We start from the raw sequence: 20,999 nt of genomic DNA on the forward strand, positions 1-20,999 counted from the left end.
CAGCATACATCCATGAGTCTCTCTCTGCCTCACTTGTACTTTGAATTCATGGCTAGGACACGCCTTCCTTGCCCCTTGGCTCTGGATCAAGAGCACACACACCTGCCAGAGTGGGCCTCAGACAACATCCACTGCAAGTGCCAACATAAGTAACAGTGATAACTGCTGATATCTCTTCAAAGGACTATGCTTTTCCAAACCTCTTCCCAAAGATTTTAACCACTTCAAGGCACAGCTGGCACAGTGCAGTTTGTAAGGCTACCGTCTACAGATTGAAACAAAACACAATCATGCACCTTTTTTTTTGAGGAACAAATACTTTACTTTACCCATGAGACATGTATCATCTAAGTAATATCAGCTCCTGATGGGAGGCCTGACAACATGTATTTGAAAAGAAAAGCTGTATGAACTTACCATTTGGTGTATTGATGTTATTTTTCAACAGCTTGAAAACACAATTGACAATTGCACAAAGAACAGACAAGGCATAGTGGCATAAAAATATACAAGAAATATGAGATTAATGCAGGCACATGCCAGTAACAGACGTTGTTTTACAATGAGAAGCACTAGCACTACTAAAATCACACCACAGGGGGAAGTGGTCTTTCTGCCAGGAAGGGGGAAAAGAGCTGACCTGGGAGACCACTATAGCCTGCAGTTCTTGTCTGATCACAGCCAGAGCTGGTCTAGGGCTCCTCATCATGGCAGGCTGACTGCTGTCCCCAAAGTCCAAGGGAGAGGAAGCTCCCAGGCTGTCCTTGCCAGAGAGTAAGGGAGAGCTCTGGCAAGCTGGGATAGAGTCTCCTGCCTTTACCAGAGACAGGCAGAGTGAGAGGCAGACATCTCTCACAGCCGCAGTGGCCTGTGGAGGCTCCCATGTCCTTCCTTTATGGGGCAAAACTGGCTTCCCACATTTCAGGTGTGAACAAACACAGCATGTGAACATTACCATTTTGCTCCTGCTGCTGCCCTAAAGAGCAGACTCAGTGCTTGGGAGCTGGTTGTCTGATGCTCTTGGTCACTGTCCCATGGATCGGAGTTCAGCTGTCACACCTCTGCACTTCACCTGCCTTCCCTCATAGTTATGGGAGTCCCTGTGCAGAAAGGAGCAGGGGGTGAAGGTGACAGGCAGGGCTCTTACACTGTGCTGCTGTGGCTGCAGCACCCCTGCCTCAGTGGGATGTTGTCTGTCTGGCTGGTCTTGGGGTTTGGCACAGCTTGGAAGGGGAACAGAAAAGAAACACTGGGCAATGCAGAAAGGGAGGTTCTGAGTCACCTTCTCTGTTGAACAGAGCAGCTAAACAACACTCTCCCTTGTGAGAAATCTGAGGTTTTGTAAAGCCAAGCTTTACAGATAATAATTTTTACCTTCATTTTCTTGTCAGAACCCAATTTCAGGATCCTGTTACCCTCACAGTAGTTATTTCTAGGTTAAGAAGCTCAGTCTCAGCCAACAACATATCTTACACAGGCCACAAGCACAGGTTCAGCCACCTGAAGCAGACAACTGCTGGTTGGATCCCTCCCAAAGTGCCAGACTTAGTTCCTAAAAGATCAGCATCCCAAGCATTTGATATCTGTGCAGAACTCAGGATCTCATCCAGTAATTTGAGTCCATGGAAAAGGCAGACACTTTCAGAGACCTCAAAAGAGCAGCCATTTTTTTTCTTGCTTTGCAATTATGCCTTGGTATACTTGTAGTCTGCTCTGGAGCCAGGATCTAAAACAAGGTCTTACAAATTAATTTGTAAGAACCTTCCTCTGTGCCTTTCAAATCACAGAAGACCTGATGAATTGACTACAATGGGCTGTGTGCACTATTTGAGCCCATTATAGAGCACATAGTTCCTCTGTTCAAACACAGTTTAGCATATGAATTTTCTGCTTAATTAAAATTTAGAGGGGGGAAAAAGCTATTTTAGGAAGTTCTCCTGACAGGCTGTTTTCTTCTGAACAAGATAATAGCTTCAATGCAGAGAGGAGGAGGAAATAAGCAACACCATTGTTCTGTTTTCAGCCAGAAAAGCTGAAGGTAAGACATTTTGCTCAATTCTGAATTCATTTGAACTGGGAGTAAAGAAACATGGCAATATCTCACAGTCTTGTCCCTAACAGCAGGACCAGCTGATGAAGGGAAGTGATTCATGAGACTCTGCAGTTCCTGCCTCCACGGCTCCTGTTTGAAATCTAAGCTCCCTGTGGGCTGGGCAACAAGCTCCTTCTCACAGCTCCTGCCGGGCCCTTGTAGTTGATTGACAGTCTGCTTCAATGTACAAAGACTATCTTGTGGCTGTGGCAGCCCTGAAACCTGGGCCATCTGAGGACAGGGCTCATCCTGAGGTCCTTCAGACACTGCCAAAGAGGCTTTCCCCAGAATGCAGTGACATATCCATCTTAAAAAAGGTGGCAATACAAGATGCCCCTGCACAATGCCCCTGCTAAACCTGTCACTGCACAGCACACTAAACAGTGTAGCACTAATGAGAACTGTTAGCAGTGGTCTGGTACAGCTCACATTTCTATTGGCTTTAAGCCTATGGAGCCTATTTGAGGTTAACTGTGGCAGAATACCAGTCATTAAGGTATTTGAAATATATTTACAATGGCCCTGTAATAGCAGCAATAGCCTGCACCAATTACAAGGAAAAAGAGAAGCCTTAGCAAACAGAAAAATGCTTGGAAGAAAAGTATTTTGCATGTGGTAAAAAAACTGACACTCATTTTCACAATATTCTTCAACACAAATGGTGTCAGCACCCATAACTGCAAATTTGTTTCCTTCACAAAAACAAGAAGCATCAAACTTCATAAAGGGGTGCTAGTTTGCAAGGTGCAAGAACCTTGAGATGCAATTTAAGGAGTGTGAAAATAAATGACATATTTCTTAGTGTCAACAGCTATGTTAGAAATCATATAAGTAGAATTTTGTTCCCTAACACTCAGACCTAGGACTCCACCAAGTGCTTCTCATTTTAGAATATTTCTGACCTTCTCCCAATTACACCGGTGTCAACTCTTATTGTATCTTATTGTCATCCAGAGTTAAGCACCAGTAACCTCTTTTCTCAACACCTGAACCTAAGGTACAGAGAGGGTTACCAAGGTAATCTGGAAACAAACTACAACGGAACAAAACTGGCTGTAACCAGGTAGAAAGAACTACATTTCTTCTTCCCATTTCACACTGGTGATTACATTCTGCTTTCTTTACATGACAGCCATATCTGTCTCCTGCAGACCATTGTGTGTTGGGAACAAGCTGCAATGTGCTTATCTGGACATAAACGGTCAGAGTTCTGGGCTCCCTACTTTTTGGGGAAGGCTAGATAAACAGTGTTGTGCCAGCCTGATCAGAGGCAGAAACCTAATACATCACCTAGTGCCAAATTTCACCTCTTCCTGACATATGGGTACAGGGGAGAAGGTGAAGGGGGACAGAAGTTCTAGCTCTGTGATGTCATATATCGTTACACTGGAGAAGAGCATCCCTGATTTTTCACATTAAGAATTCCTGGCAACAGTGGTGTCTGTGTCCAGCTCTCTGGATTATCCTAATAGTGGGGGAACAACTGACAGTGACTTGGTACCATGGCAGCCAGACTGGGAGCACTGCTATAGAAGTGCATATCAGACTGGCTAGAGGTGCTTGGGCACCTGAGACCCCAGCACACTTGACTTGGGCAAGATGTGATAGACCCCATTTTGGGAAGAGTTGCCACTCATGTTGTTTCTCTGTATGTGTTCCATCCCCAAACTTTCTGCTTCTTTTCCCAGCTGGTCTATGCTCTGGGGGCACAGCTCTTCCCGACTGGCTTCTTCCTCCTGTCAACAAGAAGAAAGTGTGACCTGCAATGTCAGAAAGCTCCCAAGAAGACTAGCAACACTGTAGGAGAGAGGCAAGTTGTGCATGATACTAAAATATCTTCCCACATTCTCTCAGAAATTAGAACAAGCCTGCCTGTCTATTAAAGATCCAATACACTGATGAATGCACACTCAAGCTTTAGACCAATAAGGAGAGATTCATCCCTTTTCATCCTTTAGAGCACCTTCACAGAAATGCTGTGGCACAGCAAATCTGCAAACAAACACTTGCATAAGATTTTGGGCATGTTCACATGAGTAGGACCTCCCAAAACACTCTTTCAGATGCAAAGAGATCACAGGACTACTCTGCAAAAGGGAGACTTCTTTCTGACTCTGCTAGGTCACTTTGTGTTGTTTGGCTATTCTCATTTTATTGAAGCCACAAAACCATAGAGTAGTGACATGGCTCCCACATGCCTTGCTGCCTTTGACTTTAAAGCTGAAGGTCCAAAATACACTGGTTGACTCAATATGGGCACCCTTTGGCAAAAGTCACAGTGTTATGCTATAAGCACACAGTTGGCCAATCTTCCACCACATGTGTGATAAGTAATCCACAGGCAAGAAGTTAAGATCACAGTCCACAACAGCCATGAGCTGCTCTTGCTGGAAAGGAGCAGCAGCATGATGTCCACAACAGCCATGAGCTGCTCTTGCTGGAAAGGACAGTTTGATCATTTTAATGCCTGAGGATGAACAGCTAGAAAGCAACTGACAACAGGCAAATTTTACCCACTGCCACAGGGCTGAGGTTGGCCTCAAAGGAGCCAGAAGGTGTGTTTAAAGGTATTAGGGTTAACTGTGGGGACATGAAAACAAGAGGCTTTATGTCATTTTGCTTAAACAGAAAAGGATTGATCAGACACCCTGCGCCCAAGCCTTTTTATCTTAAGTCAATGAAGATTGGAAAAGCAAAGATGATACCAGGCCCTTTCTCCCAGCAGAGCTAGTCACCTGATCTGAAGCTGGTTCAAATGCATGGTGGAGGGCTACCAACCTTGCTAACATCACCCAGTGGTTTGCCCAACAGATCCTTCCTCTTCAGCTCTTTTCTTTCTGGCACAACAAGCTTGTTCACCACTGCATCAATCTTGGAGCCAATGCTGTTTATGGAGTGTTCCAGCTGCAGCACACGATGCAGGAGGCTGAGGGAGACATGGAGAGCATTTGTATGCTTTTTCTTGTGATGAGTCAAGGGATTTGCTGCAGACATCTCCAAGAGACCTCAAATAGAAGTGAATGCTCCCAGATCACTGATTATGTCACCTACTGCTACACTGTGTTTTCATCTGTAATCAGTGGTTCTCTTTAGGATGGATCTAGACACAGCATAATTCCACTACTAAATATTGCACCTGCCTCTCCTTTGATATGGCCCTATGTGGTTTGCTCAGTGTTTCTCAGTAGCAGAATCAAGATATACTGATTCTCTCTGCTGTGTTTATCCAGTGCTCCTCCTATGGACATAATAGCCAAGTGTTATTCTTGGACCTGAAGGATAAAGGCCAACTAGGCTATAAATCAAGGATATTTATTGCTACAGGACCTTCTGTAAAGGTATCAGCTTTCCTTGGCCCAGTTATTTGGGCCACCTTCTGACCTGAAACATGCCAGCATATTGCCTGTGGCTAGATGACAGCTGAAGAGGTTAATCAAGAGACAGAAAGCAAAATTTCTTAACTCAGTCTTCTACAGGAAGAAGTAAACTACATTACTAGAACAGTCCCAGTTATCTCCTGACCTGCTTATTTACAGATGTGCAAGATAAAAGGGACAAGATCTTACTGAAACTGCTCAGCACCACTGTAAAGAGTTACATCAGGGAAGGAAGCAGCAGAAAATTGGACCCCTCATTTGCTGGGTGTTTAAACTACTGACAGCACAAACATACACTTGGAACTCTTCTTTGGAGACCCAGGTGGCCTTATTAGTGTGGTTATTCCTTGCTTCCATGTAGGTCAGATTCTCATCCAGGTTGTTGTCAGCATAGGATTTCCCCAAATTTTCAATCTCTGTATTCAGAGCAACCTGGAAAACAAAGAAACTCCTGCAAATATGGATACTAATTCTGTGGCTGGCTTTACTGTCAATGACACAGAGCTTCACAGGCAACAATACACTCAGCTGCATGCAGGTAGAGTTGGAACTATATTTTAGTTACCTGCTTAGTTTATAGCATAAACCCAAAGATTCCTGAGGCCACTTTGCAGTGATGTCTGCCAAACTGAATTTTTTTTTCCTTGCCCATTTTATTTACCCTTTTTGCCTCTAGGTCATGCTTCATCTGCTGTTGCTCCTCTTCATCAAGGATGCGGTTGCCATCTTTGTCAAATCTGGAGAAAGCTGCAGTGATCTCATGGTCAGCATGGCCCAGTCTGCAAAAGAATAGAAAGAGAAAGCTCAAAGCATAGAATTATATGATTAAGCTGTAATAGAGTGGGAATTTTGAAATCAGTGTATTGTTTCCTCCTGCCACTGATAAACCTAAACATCCCAAATGGGCAAGAGATAGTTATACAAACCTATTTAGAACAGGAAATTAAATATTTGAGGACAGATAATTTTTTTTAATCTTAAATTGCCCAGATCTGAGCTAATCGCTCTTCTTGTCTTGAAAAGCAGAAAATTTAAATTACCTGTATTACTAAGAGAAAGGACTAAGTGGACATCCCTCAAACTGACTCACTTACTCCTTCAAGCTGTTCTTGAAGTCTTCAAAGTCCAGTTGTTTAGTTCCATTCTGCAAGGCTTTCTGCACATCAGAAATCCGCTCCTTCCTGAGCTTCAGCCTCATGAGTGTCCGGTTGTAGCTCTGTGACCAAAGACACAGACACAGTCATGCACACAGAACAGTGAAAAGTAGAGCAGAGTGGGCAGTGTGATACAGGTGAGCATATGCTAAATAATAGCAGGAGTTTTCAAGCTTTCCACAAGCAAAAAACAAAGCACTGCTATAAGAAGCTCATCTCCAAACTAGAATCACACCTTCAGAGTGACACTAACACACTAATCTTCTGCTTTTCTCACCCCAGTTCTTCCTTTATCTGATTTCCCAACACATCAGCTGTTTAAGATAATGTCTCAAATACTATTCCTTGTAGAATATTTATCTCACAGCAGAATTGTGACCTTCCAGGAACTTTTCTGGAATTTGCCCATGGGAAAGACAGATTTAACCTGTTAGAATTGTGCCACTGTAATAGGCTCAACTTAGCACAGCAGGACTTGCCATGTTATCAATCAAAGTACATTTTATGAAGGACTGAAAGAGCTTTGTCTAGAGACCATACTGGGAAGAAATGTCTCTCAGAAACACTATATCAAGTAACAGGATTCACCCAATACCTGCATTCTCATCTTCCCATTGCCAAAGGGTCTGGGAGCTTGATTTATCCCAGAAAGGAATTGTGACTCTTGTGCACACAAAGAAGGGGGATCTGGAGTTGGCAACCACTGTTTCTCTCTAGTAAATTCCACTTAGGTCAAGGACTTCCAAAAAATGCTTCATGATTTAGCTAGAAAGTAGCACAGCTTTCACTATTCATCACCTGCTTCAAGATGTCAGAGAGCTGCAGCTCATCCTTCTGGCTCGAAAGCTCCTCCTTGACTTCTGAGTAGGTGTCATTGATGATGGCCAGGAACATGTTCTAGGAAAAGGAGAAGCAGTGAGATGAATATGCATGAGACATCCTGCCTGCTCAGCAGCTGAAGCAGCAAGAAACAGACACAGATGTGCAAGACTTAGTTAAACAAGGAGTTGTTTCCCTATGAGATCTCTTGGGCAAATTAAAGAGGGTCAAGAAAAGACCTACTTCAGCCACAACATGTTTTCTAAAGTTTTTGCAGTTAAAGCAGTGGCTGAAAGTACATTCTTTCCCACCTCAACTACTACCTTTGGTAGTTTCTCTTGCAAAATCTTAGGTTACATATGGACTCCTGACACTGGGTGTTTAACCTGGTTATTATGAGCATCCCTCTGCATCCATTGCCTAGGAAGTCAGTCAGTTTCAGTTTTCACCTTAAGAGATGTTGGCCCTTAGTCACCCTAGTAATCAAATCCCCAATTGTAGTAACACACCCTTTGCCTACTGTGGTCTATTTTCACTGCAAAGCTGTTATAACTAAAACTCCTTTTCTAAGGATTTTCACCTAACCCAGGGGTTTTCAGGAGGGGTCTCTCAAACACTGCTTTCAGTACAGGGACAAGGAGGACTTTGTTGCTTACCAGAAGCACAAAGAAAACAAAGAACACATAGGTGACAAAGTAAAGAGGCCCAAGGACCCTGTTGGCATTGTCAATGGAATTGTAGTCAAAATCACCAAGAATGATCCGAAACTGGGTGAAACTGGGGGAAAGAAAGAGCACAGGGTCACACAAAGGCACACACAAACAGTCCTGAGGTGAACCTGAACCTCCCTGCAGCCCAGATGGGCACAGGCACAAACCAGAGCAGAGTCTAAGTCACTCCAGAGTGGCAAGTTAAATGCATCCATAGTATTTCAGGGGTGAAGTGATCTGATCTGGTTAGAGCAAGAGAAAAATAAAACATGGTTTCCACACAAATTCAGGTTGTCCAAAGTGTGTTTTGGTATAAATAGAAGTCAAAAACAAAACAACCTGAATTTTCCCCAATTAAAGGCATTTGACTCAACAAAACCATCTTTTGCAAGAAAGTTTGTGAGACTCTGGAGGGACGTTAGAACTGGACAGTGCTCTTCAACCTTTTGTAGTTCATAGCCCCAGTAATGATGGATGTTTAAGTGCATTGATCCTAAGCTTCCTTATCTCTGTTTTCTCTTGTGGACCCTTCAAAGGCAGGACCTGGATGACCAGAGGTCTGTGGGACACAAGCTGAAAACCATTGCTGTAGCAGATACCTCTATTAACATCCCACATTACCTGAGCAGGCCCATGGACTGCAGGATTGTCTGAGATGGGATTTTAACTCACTTCCCCAACACTCCCTTCTATGTGTGCTCATCCACCCACAGGTCATCCTCCATCTCAGATATATTGGTCAGTATCTGTGGGACTTCTATGGAAATAAATATCCTTACCAATATCCACCATATCTCTTGTCCTTACTGATAAACACCAGACAAACAGAAATCTGCCTGTAGCCCTCAGTTTTCTTATTGCATTTTTTTGTCCATGAAGAGGTCAGTCACAACCAGAAGGCTGTGAGCAACTTATTAACTATTGTGGCTTTATTACAATGAGATACAACAGGTGTCTGATTGTCATTGAGATTTGCAACTGGGGGGAAGAGTGGAAAGCAGTTAAAATTATTTCAATAAAATTATGGAAACATGGTACTAACTTACACACTTACATGCATTTAACAAAGGTACTGAAGTTTTCCACTTGTGTCCCAAAAAGAAGGTAACCCAGCTGGGCATAGGCAAAGAAAACAATGAAGAACATGATGGCAAAGCCCAGGATGTCCTTGGCACAACGTGCCAGTGTGGAGGAGAGCTGGGTCATTGTTTTGTTAAAGCTAATGTACTTGAATATCTGCAGGATGGAAGAATGGGGACAAAGTTAGGCCAAACCATCAGCTAGGTCAGTCCCTCTCATGCATGCACATGCTTACTAAGACAAGAGGCTCACTACAGGACCAAAGTACTGAAGAGAAAGGTGGCTAGGGAATGGTGGCTTAGTCTTCAGGACATTTATCCCAGGTGTGCCACCATCCTTCTCTTGGTTCATAAACATATGACCTTGTTCCCTTTGTCAAAGAAAAATATAAACAGGGGCTGCTAGAAGAACAAATCTCTTAAGGCTGATGAAGAGCCCCTTGGTGGCTTTCCACCACACCAAGATGCTTTAGTTGAAATGCAAAGTCCATGTCAACAGATGAGTCATTTCCAGCTCTTGAATGACCATCATGAAAAAAAACCATGGTTTGCAGATTATCCTCAAGAATACCAAAATAGTATAGGATGGACAAAGTTACGTGGTACTCAGCATTTTCTAAAACCACTTTTACACCACAGTGTCTGAACTCATATCCCTGACTGTTACCTCTAAATAACCAACCTCAGAACAAAGGGTGAAACGTTGCCCAGATTTACTGCAAAACAGAACATATGACTTCAAGGAAAATTCTCTGTTCTATAGCTGTTACACTCATTTACTCAGAGGGATGGAAGAGACAACCCTGAAGCTATCCAGAAGGAGAGGCCTGACTGGAGACCTGGCACCTCCCAGATCCCCTACAGTACCTTGATCCAGGCAAAAAATAAGTTGACTGCATTCATATTGTTGTACTGCGTCTGCCAGAACGCCAGGAATTCAAAGTCTGCGTAGGTGTCGGGGTGTTCCAGCAGCTCTCCCAGCAGCCTGTTCACCTCAGTGGTGCGAAAGATGTGAAACCCAATGGCAACAATGGAGAGCTGCAAAGAGGAAGAGGAGTAGTCTGCAGTCATCACTGTTCCTGTGCTTTCCATGGAAATTAAAATGTCACAGAACTCATTGCAATCCCACTTCAGAGCTGCAGTCTAGTGGTGGGCTATGAAAATATGGTCTTGATGTGCTGAATGATACCCTGAGTTCACAGTCTCTGGGCATCTCTAAGAATTTTCTCCTATCAGTTCTTCCAGACAGAAGAGCATGTGTCCATTTACTCTGCTGTTCATTTTAGTATTAGAGCAAAGCGTGCCAGTTCTTGTCTTATCTAGACTAATTTCCACTTTCCTTCATTTATTTTGGCTCTTACACACCTCTGCCATTCTTTCCCCAAAAAGTATGCAAGGATTCTCACCAGAATGACAACCACATCCAGAATGTTCCAGATGCTGGTGAAGTACTGAAACTTGTGGATACGGAGCTCCAAAGCCTCTTCCACCACATAGTAGAAGATGAAGACACAGAATACAATTTCACAGGCAACAATGAAGAAGTCCCATGTGCTGACATATCGTATAAGCTTCACTGTCCGGATTTGCCAGGAGGGAATGGCACCACCAGTGGCTGGAAACTCAACCACTAACCTTGAATGGGACAAGGAAACAATTTCAAACTAAGGGATGGAAGCTCAGAGATAATTTTGAGAGGCATCAAATTCAGCATGAGCTATCCACCAGACCATGAGTGGAAGCATTGTGTATGTGTTTTTGCAGCCCTATCTCTGCTGCTTCACTGCCTATGATAGGAAAGGGTGAAAGATGACAAGAAGTGTGACTGGTTATTTCAGGAAGACCAAGACTTCTCACTAAACCATACAATTTCTACTGACATCACTCAGTAGTAGTAGGGGGGTGGTCACCACCCCACTGGTGAGCCATAATAAAATATTTGCATTTTAAGAAACAAATTGAGGCATTGAGGAAGATGCAAGAGGCCGAAGAATTTTCATCTGGACTCAGCTTACCTCAGAACACAGAACAGATTGATATTTGCATTATACACAGAGAAATCAATAAAGACAACTCGTGTTCCCCGATCCAGCCACAGTTTCTCCTTCAAGACCTGCAGGGCTTCAGCACTCTCTTCTCTGGTCATCTTGAGGTCTATGTAGTATCCTCCCCCACTGTAACTGGTTAGCCTTCCCCAGTGAGATGAACCACCCAGCTCCTCCTCAGAATGGTACCTCCACCTGCAACAGACAAGGCACAAAGAAAGGCTTCACCTGCCCAGGCTTGAATATGGCCTTGTGCACTGGAAAAAATATATCTTCAAGGGGCAGAGCAATTTTCAATTGAAGCAATTGAAGAATTGGCACTTAATTCCTACTCCTGATCTGACCCTACATAACACTGGTAACCATTATGGTTAGTTTTCTGGTTTAGTGCTTCCCAGCAGTGACACGACACGATTTGCAATACTATGGAGGTAAAATGCTGGGGTTTGTTGGCTATATCAGTCTTGTTTTCATGGAGGTTATTCTCAGCATCTACTCTCTTACCTTCTACCACATCCCACACAACCATCTGCTTAGAACGCTCTTGTACTCGTATTTCCTAATGAATAATAGCTTCTCATTCATGGATCAAGATTCACACAGAGAGAAGTGAGCAGAGATATTAAACTGCAGTTACCTCACATTATTATAGAGAAACAGGTTGTCAAGATGAAAGAGTCGCACTCCCTTTTCTCTGGCTCCTGAAATCCCAGAGGAAAGCAAATAATAATTTGCCAGCTAAATGCCAGCTTGCCATTTGATGGATCTGGTCCCAAAGGTCTTTATTTATTCTCACTCTCTTAAAAATAGGCAACAATTTCTTCCTATATTCCCACTGGATTTTTTCATGGCTTTCCCAACATGAAAACTCATTCTGTTGTACTTCCCCTAAAGAGACACTAGACATTATTGATAGACAAAAAGGACTTTCTGCCTCTGACTGCAAGGGTAATTCCAGCCTTATGTGAGGAACTCACCCCTGGCATCCTGCAGCTCAGCAGTTCTTATTTGAACGAGAAGAGACTCGTTTGGATTAGATGTACTTACGCTGTTCCATTGATGAGCCCAAAGGAGACCCTTTCCTCCTTGTCTTCAGAGTATACATCATAGCAGCCCGAGATTTCCTCCTTGAAGTCATCATGGACCACACAGGAGTTGTTCTTCACCTTCAGCTGCCTCATGCGTGGGACACCCAGCAGCAGGTTCTCGTAATAGATGTATGACTGCGTGCTGTGCGCCGCCAGGGACTCATTGTTGTACCACTTGGTCCAGTACAGGTTGTCCAGCAGGGGACCTTGTGCATACTGCAAAGGAGGCAGAGGAGAACAACTCCTTTGTAGCTCACACAGTCTCTTAGTCTGGGATTGACGTAGTGAGACCTGACCCACCCCTCTCTGGTCCCCCAGATGGAAAGCAGCCAAAGTTTGTGTTGCATGTTAAGGAGAGGAAAGACCAGGGCTGGTGGCAGAGGAGGGATGCTGGGCAGCAGGGTCATCATTGGTTTCTCACAGGCCTGTAATGTGTCTGTGGCACCTTCTGTACCTAATGGAGAGACAAAAGCCCTACAAGTCTCATTGTCTCTTCTACTTCAGTCAGCACAAGTCTCAAGGAACTGCCTTGGCACAAGTTGCAAATGATGAAAAGTGCGTATGCCAGCGTCCTGGAAACAGTGGTGGGGAAACAATAGAGCTGTTGTTGGCTGGAGTGTTTTAATGTGACAGAAAAAGGCAACTCTAATTGACAAATAACTTCTGGCTGTCAGAGATAAGCGGTTGCAATACCTCAATGGCGTTCACTGAGGCTCTTGTTATTCTTTCACCCATTCATTGACAGAAATATGTTAGACCCCAGATGTTTTTCCCCTTCATTCTCTTTGATAAAAGTCACTGCAAATTTTAATCCAGCTTCTTCCTAAAGAATCCATAGATTAGACAAGCCCAGGCATGAATTACAGGCAGGTTAATTTTGATGTTCTCAAAATATCATGAAAACGGACATAGCCTATTACTAAGACACCAGCTTGAAGACATTGAACTCTAGGATTCAAAGCCACTTGTGTCACAAGGAAACCTGAAGTAAATCCCTTGGCTTCTCTAGGCAAGTACTTCCTATCTTTGCAATATCACCAAAATTATTTTTTATGTCCTGCCTGTTTTACTGAGAAATGAACTCTTCTGAGCACACACAAAACTTGGCCTAGCCAGTATTCTGGACACAGTGCTCAGGGATAAACTATACTTGATGTCAGTTAATATTTCGCATGCAAATGTTATTGTGACTATTGCTAGTAGCTGGTAAAAGCTTGTGGCAGCAAAATGCTGAAATCACTAGATAGTACTTCAGAGGGAGCTGAATATCCCAGTCTAGCTGAGTTTCAGGGTTCCCCATGGCAGGCCAGATTTGTACTCACCACCCAGAAGTCAGCCATGCTGCCAATGGACTGGAAGGAGACACGGCCATCTGTAGAGGTCTGCAGGAAGAGCTCAGACATCACTTTGGTGTAGTAATAGGCATTGGAACTTGTCATTCCATATGTCACTAAGAGAACAAGAGGAGAGTCCTTTCTTATACCTGAGTACTGGCACCTGATATAACTGCATTTATATATTCACTTTCTGTGTACCTTATATTTTCACAGGTAAGCTAAACAAGACACAGGAGAATAAATTTTAGGGTTTTCTGCTTTCTTAGAGATTTACAAATTTATCTGCTCTGTGTTGCAGAGTTTAAATGGTCAGACTGACCAAATGTAAGAGTTAAGTTGTAAAAGAAGACCATTGGAAGATACAACTGAACATTCTGGATAACAGTTTTTGTTCCCAGACAGAATTTCTGAGGGAAATTTTATTTCTCAGAACAAAGTCCATGACCTATATTTTGAATTTCTGATGTGAAGTCATGAAGGCACAAAGACCACCTTATTTTCCCAAGTGAAAAGCTCCAGGTAAGTTTTCATCTACCAAGAAACCCCAAGAGGAGCAGGCTCTAACTTCCACAAACATGTTGTTTCAACTCTCCAGTGCTCCTTCCTTCAGGAAAACATCCATCATGGTGATCACTAAGAACATGTCCTACTCTTGAAAGGACACCAGGAGAATAAAGTACCTGCCAGTCAAGACACAACCCCCCACACCTCCTGGATGAGTCTGTGTGCGACACCGCGTACGTCTGTGTGCATGTCTTGGTTCTTTGGGAAGGGTGACTGAAGCACTGTCTCCCTGGCACAGCATGATAGTAACTTAGGGTGGAATTGTCTGTCCATCTCTCCTGCTGTTGGGTCCATGAAATATAACCCTCCTCACTGTCCCATGCCACAGGTGCTCACTGGTGATAACGAATGAACCTTTGCAGAACCAAACAGCCATTGTCCTACTGCACAAAGTCCATATTAGCATTGCCATTCACTACAGGGACACATTACACTCACTCAAGAACAACAGGGTGAGCTGTCATCTGCTTTATCACCTCAGCCACCCATCCAGTCTCAGAGGGGAAAATCTCCCTGAATTGTCTTTGCCACCAGGAAGTTTCTAGAGGTACTGTCTGGGGGTTGAGCATTTGCTGTGAAGCCGAGAAAAGACCTTGGGCAGATTCTCCTAGGACTGTGGAGTCAGTGGCTAGAACTGATTATGCCAATCAGAAAGTACTGCTAAAGTCTAACCAACATCAGTTCGCACTGGTCAGTAATTTTACTTCTCTGTGCAGCATCAATTCTGTAAGTTAATGACAACTTCTTGCTGCTGTGAGCACCCATACAATAAATGTAACATTTACAGCAGAGCAAGGAAGACTAGTAATAAAATCTCACATTATTCCCCTCATGCTGCACACAGAAATGGTGCCTATGAGATATGACAGCTACTTACAGAGACAGATGTCCACCAAGAACATAACATAGACCAGCAGCTCTCGCAGGGTGGTCTTCACATACAGCTCCCTGTTTTCAGCTGTGTTCTCAGTCAGCGTAGTGCCCCACAGACCTGTTGGGTATAAAGAAGGAACTGTAGAGTTTTTCATGGCCATTCTCAAGGAGCTGCAGTCCTGCTCCAAAAAAGCGCTGTCGGGAGTTGAAGTTTTATGGCATTTCAAGGCAAAGCCACTTTTCATTTCAAAACTTGTCCAATAAAAATTTGCTAAATACCCCTAAGAAGAACCATTCCAGCATGAATAAAAGATTTGCAGCTAACACTGAAATATACTGGCTTTTTATTTTGCTAAATCACTGTTTGATTTTATGTTTCGTCTGTTTTCTGTTCATTACAGCCTGATCTTTTCCTGACTGTGTTTCAGCTTACTCTTTGCAGCAGTTCAGTCTTTGTCACAAATGCTCTTGAAACCATAATATTTCATCTCAGTCACCCATGTGCCAACAGCTGACCTTCTGAGAGGTCTTCCACTGCAGAACTGCATCTGGTGTTAGCTTTACAACTATTACTCCTTTTAGTCTGAACCATTAGGCCCCAAATATTTGTCTCTTGCTTACCTAAAAACTCTTGCAGTTTTCTTGTTGGTCATAAAAATCAAACAATACAACTCAGTATTTTCAGCACAATATTTAGAGCCAAATTATCTTCAGGACATCTAACAATGGAGCTTAGCTGAATCCAATACACTAATTGCACCAGCTAAAGATCCTATTTCTTCACACAACTCATTAAATGTCACCAGGGTTGTCAATAAGAGAGAAATGTTTCCTTTAAAAGGAGCCTTGATATTTTGTGTTTGATGAACCACCTAATACCATTAGCGTATTTGTTTGTTCTTTTTGTAATGGCTTTCTGTTGTGATTTCTGGAATGCTCCTGAAGTTGAAAGGCATAAGAACTTTCAATTGAAAGCCTAGTGATGAAAGCCTTGTCAATAATTGTCATGGTCTTGCTGCTTTCTGCAGCTCCTAGAGAGCTCAGCCCTGATTCCTATCCCCAGTAGGATGAAAGAACTTTCTTCCTGCAAACCAGGATCAAAGCTGATCAAAGGCCCCACACTTGAAGTCATCTCCGGCAGATGACAAACTTCTTTTTTGTCTGGAGTAAGCAAAAGTGTTCTAGTGGTCTGTGTGCATTTATCTTGTCATTTTGATAGCTCTTTGTCATCTCAAGAGATTAGACAGTTTTCTACACCATTAACTACCATAGTGATCATAGTGATGTTGCAGCATCTGCCATCACATCTGGGCAGACAAACCAGGAGTCAGTTCTGGACAATCCAGACCAGCAACAGAAATGAGAGCCTGGAGATGATCTGGACTAACTCCTATGGAGGAGAAAGTATCATGTGATCTACAGGAATCTTCACAATGGACAAAAACATGGGGAAACAATTTGCCCATCTCTTCAGATCACTTTTAAATTACTATCTTCATCCTTAGATATGACTACACCACAATCTTTTAACAGGTTTGTTTGGGGTTTTTTCCATGAGCAGGGAACCCCTACTATCCATATGTTTGGAGCAAATGCAAAGGCCTTCTTTACTTTTAGAACAGTAGTGGACTCAGGAACACCTAAATTCAAGGAGACTCTAATATCCTTGAGAACTTGGTTCAGACTCTTGCCCAAAATGATACCTGGAGGACCATGAGGCTGCTCCAGTCTCCTTACAGATTGCATGTAGTAGTTGTAATACTGTATCAGCTGAGGTTTATTTTCAGCTATGTCTTTAGGAAACATGGCAGGGAAATCTATCACCTCATACATGAAGCATGTCCCCATCTGTGTCTCCTTTGGCACCACCTCCCCCCTTGGGGATGCAGCTATTTTGGACATGACATTTGGAGTAGAAGGACTCAAGGCTAGAAGATATCCAGTCTTCCTTATGGCACCTTGAATGACCACACAGCACCCACGTGGCTGAGCAAAGAAAAAATAACAGAGCCTAGAAAACAGGCTATGAATGCAATCCATTTATAAGTCTCACCTTCCTGATAGTTAACAAGTAACTGATAAGAATTACTGGCAACACCTACATTATCACCAGACTTGTGACCCAGGTGAGTGACTAGCTCAGGGTCTCAGGTACAGCTGGAGATCCTCTTCCAAAGGCAGTGGGAAGCTGGGTATTCCTCATCAACCACCATACACCCAGATACCCAGCCAAGCCTGCCCGTGGGCTGGCCATGAACCAGCAGAGGTGGCAGGAGGTAGGCAGGAACCAGGACACAGCGCTGCTTGGACACTGCTTAGAGAGGAACAGGCCTGAGCAGTGGCACTAGGTGCAGCAGCTGCTCACTACTAACCCAGCACAGTAACTGATGAGGACAAGAAAAAAGCTTAATAATCAACTATTGCCTCTAGCTATGGACATGTAATCCCAGGAAATGGTTTTTAAGCAAAAACTCCAACCTCTTAAACTCTCATTGTTTGACTAACTTATATGTACTATTTCTATTTTCCATGTGAGACACCAAGGTGATTAAATGGAAAGGGAAAAGCCAGCAATGGAGAGGCAATGAAAAATGATGAGCACCTAGTAAAGATGCAAAGGAAGGAAGCAAATTCTTCAAGGAAAAAGTCCCCACTTCTGTGAGGCTCAAAGAGACCTTTGGTCTGTCTGCACTGGCCTTTGGATTCCCAGCTTTGGTATTTCCTACAGGCCTATTTACCACCCTTATTGTCAGGACACACCACTGCAACAGTCAGAAGAAGAAAATGATGTGGTATCTTGACAGTTACCATCATTTTCATGCTCCAAATTCAACTCTGGCAGCTCACAAATGGAAATTCGATGTTAAAGTATGGATATGTTTTTCCATTTTAAGTCTCAAACAATGCCTAGAAGAAAGCATTTCAGAATAAACCAGGTAAATGATACACTGCCTAAGAGCAATCTGTAATTAGCTACCAAACCCACTCAGCACTGTTCCTTGGCCAGGAGAAATCTCTAAAGCCTCTGCTCTGAATTCCATGTGAAACAGTAGTGTTAGACTGTAATGGCAATGGCAAAAGCATTGATCACAGAGGGGCTGTGCAATTCAGGACCAAGCTATACTGTTTTCACCCACTCGTACTGTTAGAGGGTATGGCTCTGAGAGGGGTTCTTGCCTTCCAAGTGAGGAAAAAAAAGACAAATTGGCAAGAATTTTTTTCTTTGCTTTATCTTTCCTGTTTTTAAAATATTGTGATTTTATGCCTTCTATAAGAAACTGTTCAAATAATGCCCTTACCCAGGACTGTATTCTGACAGGAGACTTATCTTGCCCCCAGAGTTTTGTTTGCCTCTGAATAAGCCTACATAATATTTTATTCCCCTTTGTCTTTTAAACTGGAAAATAGCACCTCTTTCAGCTATCTTCAAGCAAAACATTATTTGACACATTGCTGTAATCCCCTGCATTTCAGTCCTGATAGTGCTAGATTTTCTCTGGTAGATAGGGCTATAAGTTCTTATGTTACTGTAGCACAGGGGCCAGTACCATTCTATCTAGAAAATGCTCACAAAGACAGAATAGTCTCATCACCACAGTGATGGCTCCTGGGGATTCAGAGCACCTAAGCTCTGCCAACAGATTCACTGCATGACCTTGAGCATGGGACCCACTAAGTCTCTTATCTTATGGTAAAGGTGACAGGACCAACCATGAAGCTATAGCAAGGCACACAGAGCAAGGATGCTCCTTTCAGGTCAGCCAAAGATGATCTCTGGAGTAATGCTACTGCATGTTGAACAGGTCCCTGGGCTACACAGACACTCTGAGGTTTCTACCTTCTGCATCCCTTCTCTTCCTCCCCTCCCCATTGCTCTGAGGGCTAATAAGTCCCTTCTAATGCGATAGAGATTTACCTCGGATGCCTCGGAAGATGTAGAAGCAGCACTTGAGGAAAGGACTTGTCTTCCCATTCACAGCTTTGCTCTGTTCTTCCTGGTAGGGTTGTGGATCCCCAACCTCTTCAAAATTTTCGTAGGGATTCTCCAGGACAGACTTGGGGTTGTAGATGGTTTGAATTTTCAAGGAGGTAGAGGGAGAGCCATTGTAAACAGGATTGTCCCAAGCTTTCTTTCCCACTGTCTCCAGTTCATGCACCTCTGATACTTTAAAGTGGCTCTCAGCTCTGTTCTTTAGGTGAGACAAATTCATGACTACTCACTGCCAGCAGAAGTACTTTTTAGCTGCAATTGTGACGATTGCCTGCCCAGATTGGAATTAAAAGTTAGCAGAGGGATAATCAGTGCCAAACAGCTCGTCTGCCTCAGCAGCCAGGAGAGGGCACACCAGCAGCTCCCCACAGACAGTAAGCATCCTCTCTTTCTTTTATATCAGCTTAGCTGGTGACACCGACCAGAGGGGTGGCACTACCCCTTGTTAGGAGCCACCGTCAGCCCTATTATCCCAGTCGCCCTGGGAACACCGGCAAGTGCAGGAGTCCTTCCCGGCTTCACAGCGGCAATGACAGGGGCGGATGCCGCCGTGAGAAGAGGAGGCAGCGAGGAGCGGCCCCGGTCAGTTCGGGGGCACCCCTGAGACCGGGGCAGCTCCGCTCGGGGCGGCAGCACCCGCACCTGCAGCCAAAGGACACAAACTCCCCGAGGCGGGCAGGTGGCACAGCATCCTCTTCCTTGCTGATTGCAAAAGCAGGGGTGAAACGCGGGAGTAGCTGTAGCGGTCGTTTTGGAAACCAGGAGGTGGAATCTCCTGCTTTTGCTGTATTTCTACAAGCCCTGAAGTGCCTGCTAGCCTGAGGCAAGCCTGATTAAAAACAAAAAAAAAAAAGAAAGAAAGAAAAAAAATAAAAACAACAGAAAGCACCACCACCACAAAAAAACCCACAAAAACAAAACAAAATAAAAAACCCCAAACAAACAAGCAAAAAACCCAAACAAAGCGCTAAAAAACCAAGCAAAACCCCAAACAAACAAAACTCCCCAAAACAAACAAAAACCACCCCAAACAAAAACCAAACCCTACCAAACAAAAACCCCATTAAGATAAAAAACAAGCAAAACTGGCAATAACAGTGGCTGGGACTTGCCTGCGCCCACCTTGCCACTGGCCACCGGCGAGCAGACATCCCAGGCACCACAGGTCTGCAGGGCTGTGACTGTACCCTGAGGGGTCCCAGAGCTTAACCCCAGGACACCACACTTGTCTTGGTGATGAGACTGTAAAAGAGAATGCAGCCTGAGCCTGGTCCTTCCTCAGGTCTGAATACATAACTCAGAAGAGATGCCTCTCCATGGGTACTTAGGGTTGCTGTTTTTCTGGCATTACCCAAGGAAGCCACATGACTCTCACACCTGTAGGCCCAGATGAGGGTGTTTTCTCTGGACTCTGATGTTGCCAAGCCACCTAGGAAATACAGAGATGTCCCCTAGATGTCACCTAAGATTGTGGCACTAAGCAGCTGCTTGAACAACAGTGAGACAAGACCTAACTTGGCACAGGGCACTAAGAGGGCACCCTTAGTGGCTGGAAAGTCACTGGAGGTCTGGGTTGGGTCCTTTGACTGAATTTGGTATTATTGGGCCTGTTGTGTTTTATTACTCCCTCGCCAGATGAAAGCAGTGTCATGGGAAGTATCTGCAGAGCTCCCAGGCAGCAGCAATCTCAGGAGTGAGGCCTCAGTGCAAGGCCACCTGCCAGAGCCAGCTGCCCTCCTGGGACCACACAGCAGACACCCCTGACCATGCACAAGTAGCATGACTTACATGTGGAGTGCTGCTTTGGGGCAATGTGGGGGTTTTTTCCACAGTGCAGCTCTTGCTGCCTGTGGCACAGCACATCCCACCC

At 44.0% G+C, this 20,999-nt stretch overlaps 1 protein-coding gene across 1 annotated transcript; it reads right to left on the bottom strand.

Moving 5' to 3' along the window:
* Nucleotides 1-303: 303 nt before the first annotated feature.
* On the bottom strand, nucleotides 304-19,802 carry PKD2L1 (polycystin 2 like 1, transient receptor potential cation channel). Its single transcript, XM_054637434.2, has 15 exons — nucleotides 19,055-19,802; nucleotides 15,143-15,256; nucleotides 13,687-13,814; nucleotides 12,324-12,580; nucleotides 11,247-11,471; nucleotides 10,638-10,866; nucleotides 10,099-10,269; nucleotides 9,207-9,388; nucleotides 8,099-8,219; nucleotides 7,422-7,520; nucleotides 6,564-6,685; nucleotides 6,131-6,248; nucleotides 5,765-5,901; nucleotides 4,871-5,018; nucleotides 304-3,828 (listed from the first exon to the last, which is right to left on the bottom strand). The coding sequence occupies exons 1-15, from the start codon at nucleotides 19,347-19,349 to the stop codon at nucleotides 3,643-3,645; spliced, it is 2,532 nt and encodes an 843-aa protein (XP_054493409.2). The 5' UTR covers nucleotides 19,350-19,802; the 3' UTR covers nucleotides 304-3,642.
* Between the last annotated feature and the right edge of the window lie 1,197 nt (nucleotides 19,803-20,999).

Source organism: Agelaius phoeniceus, chromosome 9 (genome assembly GCF_051311805.1).
Source record: "Agelaius phoeniceus isolate bAgePho1 chromosome 9, bAgePho1.hap1, whole genome shotgun sequence".
In the NCBI taxonomy this organism is placed as follows: domain Eukaryota; kingdom Metazoa; phylum Chordata; class Aves; order Passeriformes; family Icteridae; genus Agelaius; species Agelaius phoeniceus.